The 11,563-nt window shown below is 42.4% G+C and overlaps 1 protein-coding gene across 2 annotated transcripts in view; it reads left to right on the top strand.

The window, feature by feature from the left end:
* Runx1t1 (RUNX1 translocation partner 1) overlaps positions 1-11,563 on the top strand; it is a 119,098-nt gene that overhangs the window by 87,191 nt on the left and 20,344 nt on the right. For both annotated transcript variants that reach the window (XM_004641314.2, XM_023701348.1), the window contains exons 7-8: positions 2,899-2,984; positions 3,499-3,700. In XM_004641314.2, coding sequence (XP_004641371.1) covers positions 2,899-2,984; positions 3,499-3,700 — 288 coding nt within the window. The remainder of the gene's footprint in view (positions 1-2,898; positions 2,985-3,498; positions 3,701-11,563) is intronic.

The following is an 11,563-nucleotide window of genomic DNA, read 5'->3' on the forward strand; positions in this document are numbered from 1 at the left end:
TTGTATCTTCCTGGACTTAGTTTGCTGGACTTTGAAAACTCTTTGACCCAACGTCTTGCTATGTAGTTCTCAGGTTGACCTTGAACTCATCATGTTGGCGCACACTGGCCTTGATCTTGTGATCTTCCTGCCTCAACTTCCTGAGTGCTGGATATAGAGGGGTGCCACCATCCCTGAATTTTTTTTTTTTTTTTTTTTTTTTTTTTAACTTTTAAAACCTCTGGTGTTCTTGGCCTTCAAAGACAAATACTTAGATGCCACCATTAGGGAAGTTCCTTTCATATTTATATTCTTATCACTCTGTGGTTGTTTTCTGTGATGACTAATCTTACAGTAGTGCTTTTTTCCTACAACACAGGCAACAAATAAGTCAACAAAAATTACATATTTGCAAACATTTCAACTTGAAATAATCACAACAAACAGCAATAACTATTACTTTCCCCCAATGTCTTTTCTGTTATGCAAATTACTATGACATATTTGCAATTTTACTTTTTTACCAATAGGTGGCATTGACAATTTTAACTTTTAAAGTGTATCTCAGTATGTTCTAATTGGGCCAGAATTTGGCAAAGTATTTTGTTTTTGTTTTGTCTTCACTTTCCTGTTATACATGGAATTATGTGCTGTGGTTGGTTCAAGAGACACATGATTCTTTTTTTCCCCCTTCATGAGCTAAAAGGATTTCTGACTGCTTAGTTTTCGCAGAAAGTGAAACACAGTCTCTTTTAACTTGCTGTCATTCAATTCTTACCTGTGGCTCTTGGAGAAGGAACTTCAGTGTCTGGAAGCCTAGCCATAGCAAGCTCAGCATGCTCTTCACAGAGCGAGGAGTGGCGCACCACACAGCTTGAGGCCCTCCAAATGGGAATACTGCCACAGTCTCTGGCGGTGGCGGCAACCCTGTGGCACATGTGGCACAGCAGGCGCACACAGCCCTCTGTCAGCGTGGGAGCCGCGTCACCCCAGCAACAGAGCATGGGATAATTTGTTTTTCTCTAAACTAAATCCCCAGTATGCAGATTGCATTGCAGTCTTTGTGATAAATAGGCAGGTTTTGGCCTGCAGTTGGGGCACTAGTCTCGGAAAGGCTTGCTGTCCCTATAAGGCCCTTCCTTGGTGGCAGCATGTAAAGGCCTCGGGCCACAGTTAGTCTGTAAGAGGAACAACATGCTTCTGGGCATCTTGCGCGGGAGCTTCCCATCCTGTCTTCTTGGTGGGACCACACACACTGCGAATTAGCCTCTCAGCTAACTACCCGTGTTCACTGCCGTTCACTAGCGCCACTTGGTAAACATGGGCGCGCTGCGTTTCCACGGTAGTGCACCGTGATGCCTGAGAAAATGAATTCTCACCGACTTCAGATTAGGAGGCTCAGTTTCTTGGTTTGCCTATGTTTGTCTAATTGTAACTGACACATTGACCTTTTCTTTAAGAAATTGTGCTCATTTTTCATGTTTTTGTGTTTTATTAAGTAAGTATATGTACCTTTCATATTGTCCAACCCCTTCTTCATGGCCAGAATTTATCAGTGCTGATGTGCTTTTTTTCTTTCTTTCTTTCCCCCCATGCCACCAGATTTATTTTGGAAAAGTATATCCCTGACCATGTAAAATGACAATTTCTGTTTTTATTTTAAATATGGGACTGCCCACATTTTGAAACCATGGAATATCTACACCTCATATCTTGTATTCATTTAGTCCTGAACCCATAGCTTTGTGCATTCTGAACATGTACCAGTGAGCCGCAGTCCCCAGACCCAGTTTCCTGTGTTTTTTAGAATGTAATGATACTTTTTTTTAATTTTTTTTTATTTTTCCACAAATAATACACTGCATATATTCTTCTTAGTGGTTAATTGCTGTACAAGATGCGGACTTGTAATCCTATTTACAAACACCATTAGAACAAATCATTCTATTCATTAACAGAATGTAACTATATATCTATCCCAACCACTTTGAATACACAGATACAAAATGGACATTCATCTGTATACCCCATTTTTTCTAAGTTCCATTATTGAATATTATAGGTGTGTAAACTCAGCAAAATATTCTAAAAGAGTTCAGTAGCCCATAATAGCATTGGGTCTTCTGTTTAACTGGCAATGTCAGAAATTATTGACCTGAGTCCCCCACAGCTCAACTTAACAGCATGGCTTTATTTCTTATAATTTTGTCTTTATACTTTTCTGCTGGATGGTTAAGACCAAGGTAAAGCAGGACCTATGCAATAAGAGTTGTAGATTTTTGGTCTGAGAAGGTCAGTGAAATGCCCTCAGGATTTGTCCTGAGATCTTGTACCTCAGATTGTAGAACCTTTATCAGTGCAGCCATGTGGATGAGTCACAGCCAATGCTTGGCCAATGTGCTCTCTGTGAAAGCCTGAGAGAGTATCTTCTCCCCATGTGACTCTCTTTAGGCCCACTCTATGTCATCGATCACTTTCCTCTTTGGCCCCATAATCTTCTTGATCAGAAAATTTGGGACACTACCGAGGTACATGACGTTACAGTACAAGTTCTCATATGTCCTGAGTCTTAATTGACCTTAGAAGGCTAGGGCCAAAATGTTGGCTTTCCTTGTATCCCTCCTTTTTCTCTAATTTTGGTCTGCAAATGATACTTTTATGTAGGAAGTGTTGTGTGGCTAATTAGCTCTAGACTTGAGATCGCTTACCTCGGCCTCCCCAGGCATGCAGGAGAGGGTTCTGACCAGATGGCCTGTAAGTCCTCTTAGCTGTAGCATTTTGTCATTCTAAAAAGAAGCTCCTAGGTTGTTCTGAATCTCGATATGACTATTGTCTCCAATCAGAGTGAAACATATTTTACATCTTTGGATTTGCTGGCATACAGATGGGGTGAGCAGACCTCCTTCTCTCCACTTGTAGGGTTGCATGGCACACGTCAAGAAGAGATGATCGATCACAGACTGACGGACCGAGAATGGGCGGAAGAATGGAAACATCTTGATCACGTAAGCCGTTGCTTATCATTTAGGTTGAAACAAGTTTCGGAAACCACTGAAGTGAGGTTATATGAAAAAATAAAAGCTGGAAGATGCTTTGCAGGTGTTGTTTGTGGCTGTCCTGGGGTGGAGGGTGGGGTACTGAGTGTGAGCATTTTCAGTGGAACACGGGATTAGATTTTGAATTGATATAACCCTTTTAGGAGATTAATTTAGATCCTGGGCCAGGATAGCCCAGTGGGGCTGCTGCTCTGCTGTGCAGGGTCCCTTGGTTTCCAGGCTAATGCCAAGTACCCTTGGTACTTGGCACACTCACTTCGATGCCCACTCTTTTGCTTCCTATTCCCATCAAATCTGCTTACCTGTTGGGTTTGAATTTCAAATCTAGTTGTAGAAATATTGGATTGAAGCTCTAAGGACTAAATCTTTCACTATCCTGAACGTTTTATTGTCCCGAACATTGTTTAATCTGTGCTGAATTATGTGTCACTTTTTTCCTTCCCCTCACTTGTTTCTCACATAGCTGCTAAACTGCATAATGGACATGGTAGAGAAAACAAGGCGCTCGCTCACTGTCCTCAGGCGATGTCAGGAAGCGGACCGGGAGGAGCTGAATTACTGGATCCGGCGGTACAGTGATGCCGAGGACCTGAAGAAGGGTGGTGGCGGCAGCAGCAGCCACTCCAGGCAGCAGAGCCCCGTGAACCCAGACCCGGTTGCACTAGGTATCTGCTTCAGATGAGCATGTTCTTAGCTTTGTTTGTTTTGTTTATTTGGGGCCCTGGGGATTGAACCCAGAACCTTCACGCTGAACTAGCATCTCTGGGTTTTGTTTTTTTGGGGTTTTTTGTTTGTTTGTTTGTTTGTTTGTTTAAAGACAAGGTCTGCCTAAGTCACAAAGCTGCCTAGGCTTGTCTTCACCTGGCAGTCCTCCTGATTCAGCCTCCCAGAGTGCTAGAGTTACAGGCACGTGCGACAATGCCTGGTTGCATGAGCATGTTAAACATATTTCCTGTGCTGTTGATACTGAATTTCTTTTTAATTGTGTTTTTAAAAAATAAAGAATAGCCGGGGAGATAGCTCAGTAGAATAAACACTTGCCTGGCAAGCACAAGGTCCTGAGTTCTGCAAAAGGTCCTCGGTACTGCAAAAACAAACAAACAAACACCCAGGCAGCACTCTTGGTGCAGAGTGGAGCTAACCTCCTACGTGAGTTTGCAACATCACCCTCATTGGCACCACAGCTGATGATCAGAAATCAAGTATATTTTCTGGCTATTCATTACTTTTTTTTTTTTTTTATTTATCTCTGTATTAAAAGTGTTTGTGGCCAACACATTTGCCTTTGCCCTTAGATTTTTGGACTTCTGCTAATCCGAGCGCTGAATGGCCACTACCATGCCTAGTGGGCATTATTCTAAGACTGATTTTAAAAGACAAAGACCCATTTGTAGTAAGGCAAGCAGTGGGGACAGAATTCAGTTCCATTTGAGCCATAATTGGTCTAAACAAAACTGTTTGGAGCAGAGTACATTAAACATCTTGTTTGCATTTTCTTATTGAGAGCAAAGTTGGTTAATGATGGCAGATTTGCTCAAGAGAAGTGCAGGGCGTTCAGTATAGCCAAGTTTTTTGGTCTTAAGTAAAACTTAAGGAGTGGCAGCTCAGGACTGAGCAGTTTGGCCTGGTCCACGCTACACATCGGTCAAGTCACCGTGTACTGAACACTTAACTGCTGGAGGCAATATAACGAAGGAGAGTCATGCTTCCTTCCTCCCTCCCAGAATGCTTGGAGCAAGTGAGTCAGCGAGATAATGGCTGGGTGCAAGCACAGGGCCGCCACCTCAGTCTCCTCAACCTGGTAGCACCGCACTCATCAGCTGTCCTTTGTGAAAGAAAAACGTCAATCACTGACTGGACTTTGTAGCTAGCTGAGAGGTCCTTCACGTGCAGAACGCAGGCCCCTCTGTTCAGAGTCCCCACTGCCACACACAGATGCGTGATGCTGACGTACACCACATTCTCTAGGAAGACAGTTCAGCTTCTGAGTTTTCTGACAAAGAAAGACACTTGATCTTTAAGAACGCTTCCTTGTGTACACGTCCTAAGCCCCGTTCAGAGCTGCAGGCCTGCAAGCCCAGCTACCCAGAGTCTGAGGCAGAAGGACCTCACGTTCACAGCCAGCCTGGGCAACTTAGTGAAAGACTGTTTCAGATGAAAACCAAAAAGACCTGGGAATGTAGCTCAAAGGCATGGTACTAGATGTTTGTGAGTACTTGCCTAGCATGTGAGAGGCCCTAGCCTCTATCACCAGTACTAGAAAAAACACTTAAAAAGGTAGAGTTGAACTACTTTTAAGATTTCATGAATTTCATTGTAGGTAAAGCTGAGATGTTATTTTGGTTTTAAACTTTTGTAGATCCTACTATCCAGTGACTACAAGTATTTCATTACTTTGTTTAGCCTCCATTAAAACAGTCATATTCTTTATAGACACTGAACCCTAGATTGCCTATTAGGAAACCATCATGTTGGGGAGATAGCTCAGCAGCATAAGTGCCTGCCTGGCAAGTGCAAGGTCCTGAGTTCAGTCTCCGGTACCAAAAAGAAACCATCACCAGTATCAAGAGCTACGTAGTGTACAAACGTTAGCATCCCACATTTTTCCCCATGTCCTTGTTGCTTGGTTGATTGCTCCAGGTTTTTGTGGTACTGGAGATTGAACTCGGGGGTCTTTGCACCTACCTACATCACTACTCTTCGTTTAATTTTTTATTTTGAGACACTCTCATTTAGTTGCCTTGGGAGGCTTCACACTTGCTTCCCTTCTGCCTCGACCTCCCCAGCCATACCTGCTGCTAGATTACTACCGAAGTCTTGCTGTCTGTTTTCTGCAGCTAAACTGTGGCTGGAGAGTTAGTAGTTTATAATCATGAGCCACAATCATTCACAACTGGTCTTTGCTGAATCTCCTTTTCAGGCTTTGGAGTTGAATGTATTGATGTACGTAATGAAAGGATTAGGGATTATTGGCTAATCTATTCTCTGCTTTTGGGAAGTGTTTAATGGGGTGAGTATAGATAAAGGTATGGAGATGTCCACATCTTTATATATGTATAGATCTCCTTATCCAGTGGTTGTGTTGTATGTTTCTTTTAGCTTAGTTTTCTCAATTCTTAAACTGTCTGGTTTCAAGTGAGACACTCAGTGTATATTACAGGAGATACCTGCTTGTGCCCCTGACCTGGAGTCCCTGGAGCCCCTGGAGCTGTCAGCTGCACATCCTTACTGTGTTGAGTTGCTTCTGGGGTCTGCGTGGAAGAGAGCAAAACTCCTACAACCGATGCCTCATATGGGGCTCATCCCATACTCACTTTAAAATTTATTTATAGCATTAAGTTAGCACGAGGCCCTAGAAAAGTAGTGTGATTGATATATTCCTGTTAACTCAGGCCCTTGTGCTTGCCAGGGAAGTGCTTATTCCACTGAGGCATCTCCCTGGCCTTTTCTTTTTTTGTATTCTTAATATTTATTGCCTTTAAATTACTTTCTTTTTTTCTGGTGTTGGACTATTCTGGAATCATTCTCTTAATTCATTGTGTGCCATGTATGTTTTCAAGAAGTCTTCTACATCACAGGAGAGGGCTTTTAAAAAAATGGTCTAAAGTCAGGCACTGAGGTGTTTTTTTTTTTTTGCGGAACCAGGGATTGAACTCAGGCCCTTGCACTTGCCAGGCAAGTGCTTAATCTACTGAGCTATCTCCCCAGCCCAGCACTGAGGTTTAAAACCTTGAATGTGAATGAGTTCATTTCTTGTGTCGTTTGAGTGTATGAACAGTGTGGCACTAGGATAGCAATGGAGAAAGAGCCTTCATGTGCAGTTCGGTGGTTCGCCCTTGCCAGAGAGAAGAGTCATAAAGAAGGATTTTGTGGAATAAAAACTCAAATATTCATACAAAGCTTAACAATTTATGTATTTGTTGAATTGGTGGAGGAATTCCTACTTTAAAATTCGTGAGTTGGCGAAGATTGCCTTAAGACTAAATTGTAGAATTCTCTTTCCTGTCTAAATTTTAGGAGACCTAGTGTAAGGGTTAAAAGCGCCGTGCATGCGCAGACTGAAGAAGCCCTGGTTCCTCTTGGCTTTGGGCAAGCTGCCGTTGGTCTGCGCCTTGGTGGCGTTGCCTGTGATGGGGGTGTCAACATTTCTGCTGTAGGCATCGGTGTATAACGTGAGTTAACAGGTCGCAAGCTTGTCCGATGGTGCCTCACATACCCGAGATGTGACATAAGAACTGCTCTTATTCTTGACATCAATCTCAGCAGAGCTTTAAAGAGTAATAGTAAGTGAAACTAGATTTTTTTTTTTTCTTGGCAGCAGTGATTGTGAAATTATAGAAGACTCTTAATTTTTTTTTAATCTAGAAGATATTTCTAAGCAGTAATTTTATGCTCCTATTTTATTTAATGGATAGAGAGATTAGAGAAGAATTCTATCTTTAGTATAGCAAACCCATTGAGCCTTTAGGGCCCTAATTCAAAATATATGGCTGTAGACAAATATTCCCCCAACCAAAGAAACGTTATTCAGTTTATAAACGCTAGAGTATCAAAACCATACAAAAGTTATTTGAGATACATCTGTGTGGATAAGCTTGCAGTTTGTATACTTGCTTCTTTGATAGTGCCTAAAAAACTCCTGTCATGATCAGTTGGTTGACTTCATAGCACACCTGCCTGCTACATTTTAATAAAGCTTCTTTATTTAGCTCTATTAGGTTTAGAGAGATGACTACTTACCTATGTCCATCTTTTAAAAATAAGGAGATGTCCCTGGAATACTAGGTGTGCTTACTGTTAAGCGTGGACATCTCAGCAATTGCTCCCTCTAGGTTGAGTTTGAACTTCTGAAATATTGTGTTGAGATTTCTGAATCTGTATTTCTTTAAAAAACAAACAAACCCCACGCACATTTGTAAAGACAGAAGTTATTTAACTTTCTTTTGATGTTTTTGGTCATAGATACTGTGACGATCACAGTCTCATTCTCCCACTGCGGGACGAAGGCCACGCCTAGCTGCTGCTGAGCTTTGAATAGTGCCACCCGGGGGCCTGGGGCGTGCGCTCCCCAGGGGTCCTGGCTCACCCCTTCTTGTGCATTGACAGCAGCCTTGCTGCATCTAGCGTCCGGCGGTCTCCATCATGCTGCAAGCGTAGTGTGTTTTCTGTCCCTTTCATGTGCCGTGCGTCGTTCTTTCCAACGTCCTGCATTTCCTTTCACTCTAGCAGCTTTCCTTCATGGATGCCTGTTATCCTCAGGAGGCTCCTTCCTTCTCTTGCCTCCGCCTTGAAAAATGTGCATCTCAAAGGAAGCTGTACGAGAAGGACCCTGTAATTTCTCTGTCTCTTAGTGGTTTCCAATATGTATAGGTCTCACATTTGAAGCCATCTCAGGTGTACTCACCTGTGTTTGTTTCCACCACTGCATTTAGAATAATTATCGAGGTTTCGAGCAGCTGGTATTTTATAGATGGTTAAGAGTTGATAGTTAAGAATTAACCTTTTTTAAATTTTTAATGTATTTGGTACAGGTTCTCACTACACAGCTCAGACTTGTGGTGATCATCCTGTTTTCAACCTCCCCAGGGCTGGAGTTACAGGTGTGCACCACCACGCCCAGACTCAGTGACCTGCTCAGCACACCTGGAGGTGGGGCCAGTGTGGCAGGTGGTGCCAGACGTAGAAACCTGGTCCCTTTGCTTGCTTAAGCAGGCGCTTAGTCCCCTGAGCTATCTCACTGGCCCTCGGAAATAACCTCTTTAGGATTCAGGCCTTAGAACCTTCAGGGTTCTCTAGATGAACAATTACTGTCAAAGATCAAAGTCCTACTAGAGTTATGTTGTGTTCTTATTTTTGATCAACTATAGAACTTTTGTCTTTTAAACTCAGAATTTGTATCCTGATACTGCTAGTGCTTAATCCAAAGAAATATTCAAAATTTTGTTTGCTTTCTGTAGATATTAAAACAGCTTTGGTATTCATCAAGGAACTGAATAGATTCAGAGCAGCACCCCTAGCACTGATTTATTCTGTTCTTCTCATGGCTAGATCTGGTGTTCAGGGTCTGATACAGTCACTGAGAAATGGAGATAAGTGCAGGTGGCTCTGGGGTACAGTGAGAGAAGAAGGGGAGGGGGGACAGGAAGTGAAAACAATTGAGATGCGTATGTATGTGCACCAGTTCCCCAAGATGAGTGTAATCATTACATATCCCCAACATATACTAATATTTTTTTAAATCAGACCTTCTGGGGGAAAAAATAAAAGCAAATGGGTATGATGGTTTTTTTTTGGCTATTTTGAAAAAAGATCTTGTAGAAGTAGATTAAGGTTAAGAAAATTGTTTCACATTTTGACTTTGGCGTTTCTTCTGGGTTACTGCGTTGGGTGGACTGTGGAACAGCATGGATATGGCACTGCGTCATTGACAGCTGGAGGGAGACGTAGCCTGTGTGGTGGAGGGACCCTCAAGACACACATGGAAGGCAGCAGCTTGCCTGAGCCCTGAATTTTGGTATTTAGTACATATACGGACTCTAGCATTAGAGAGTAAACTTGACACTCTTCCTTCTGGGGACAAAAACTGAATTTGTAACTGCAAAATTAATTTTAGTCCTCAGGTGGCATATGCTCTGGCACGTAAACAGTGACTTGGTGTATTACTTAATCCAAATGTCCCCAGTGGTTTTATTTTCTTTGAAGTTTGAGCCATTTGATAAAGTTAGAATGAAGAAAGTTTACAGGGCTTTCTTACTGTTACTTGTAAGGAAGTGAGCTTATTTTCATTCTTACTGTACATCTTGCTGTGTGATAACCATGACAGTAATGAAGAGGGTGGACGGCAGGTGACATCTGAGAGTTTAAGACACACCACACCACACAGGTAGCAGGACTACCCTGCTTCTCAGGACTGCACTTCCAAGTTGCAGCAGTGCTGTTCCTCGGACTAGTACTTAGTAGCTTTTGTACACGAGTCTTGGAAATGTGAAACCACATTTTAGTTTGTTATAATAACACTTGACTATTTACCAAATGACAGTTTTAAAAAGTAAAAACTGATACTTCTTTAATCTGCTAAATGAAAAAAAAAATTAGAGGGTACTTTGGAGGTATTTTTTGTCTTTTGACTATATGGGTCTATTCTTACCTACAGTTATATGTCAAAGTATTTTGTACTTTTTTTTTTTTTTTTTCTGGCATCCGGGGTTGAACTCAGGACTTTTTGTGCTTACCAGGCAAGCACTTGCTCTACTAAGCTGTCTCCCTAGTGCATTGTGTTGTACAGATCTTTTTTTTTTTTTTTTTTTTGTATTTTAGTGAAGGGTCTACAGAAGTTCAGGGTCTCACTACTAGATCCGACTCGTAGTGCTCCGCCTATTTACAGCTTCCCAAGAGCTGGGATTACAGGCTCATGCCACCATGCCCAGTCTCAATTGTTGTCTCAGTGTGTCCCAGGGGCAGGGCTGGCATGGTAGACCCTGGGGATTGAGCCCCTAATCCCTGCCCCTGCTTGCAGGCGCTTTAATCTTCTGAGCTATTTGGCCAGCCCAGTATTTTGTCTTTAACAGTTGTCCTAAGTCTCTATTTCACTGACACAAGGCTAAACATGAACTTGATTATGCCTTATGGCCTGCCCTCTCCCCTCCCTTCATCCCTCCCTCCCTGTTTTCCTTCTTTTGAGACAGGGTATCACTGTGTAGTTCAGGTTAGCCTTCTGTGTAGCCCTCGAACTCACAGTGATCCTCCTGCCTCAGGCTCCTAAGTCTTAGAATTTGTACTTTGTTTCTTTGAAATTTTTACAGCGGCGTAGAGGATGATCTTGGATGTCCAGTTAGCCATGCCATTTTCCATTTGAGTCCTATGGACACTCCACAGTTTTAACTAGCTCTGCTTATTTTAAGAATGAAGATTTCAGCCAGGCGTGGTATATGCACCTGTAACTCCAGCACATGGGAAGCAGATGCAGGAGGATTGGCATGAGCTCAAGGCCAGACTGGGCTACATAGTGAGTTCAAGACCAGCCTAAGCTACATGGCAAGACCCTGTCACAAAACAAACATGATGACAATTTCTTTAATTAAAAAGTTTTGGTTTTGTCATTTGCTTTATGGAAGTTGATGTGCCTAAGACGATTTGTCTCTATTTCTATCCATCTAACTACCAAGTCATGTTATTATAGTATAAACTTTCAAGGAAAAGCGTTTTGTGTTTGCTTGGTTATATACTTGAAGACGCCTTGCAGCTGGTGTGGTGGCACAGGCCTATAACCCAGCACTCTGGAGGCTAAGGCAGGAGAACTGCTGTGAGTTTGCGGCCAGCCTGGCTTACACAGTGAGCTCAAAAGCAGCCTGAAGTACATAGTAACCGACACTGGATCAACAAACAAACAAGCAGAGAGAAAGATGTTGCAAAGATACTGTAGAAAATTTCTGTACCTCTACCAAATTGTACAGAGCTTTTGACAGTTCAGTATTCAAAGCATTCATATCTGTTCAAAGCAGTCAAATATAAGTACATACAGTTAGCTA

This window comes from Octodon degus, unplaced genomic scaffold (assembly GCF_000260255.1).
Source record: "Octodon degus isolate 3935 unplaced genomic scaffold, OctDeg1.0 scaffold00134, whole genome shotgun sequence".
In the NCBI taxonomy this organism is placed as follows: Eukaryota; Metazoa; Chordata; class Mammalia; order Rodentia; family Octodontidae; genus Octodon; species Octodon degus.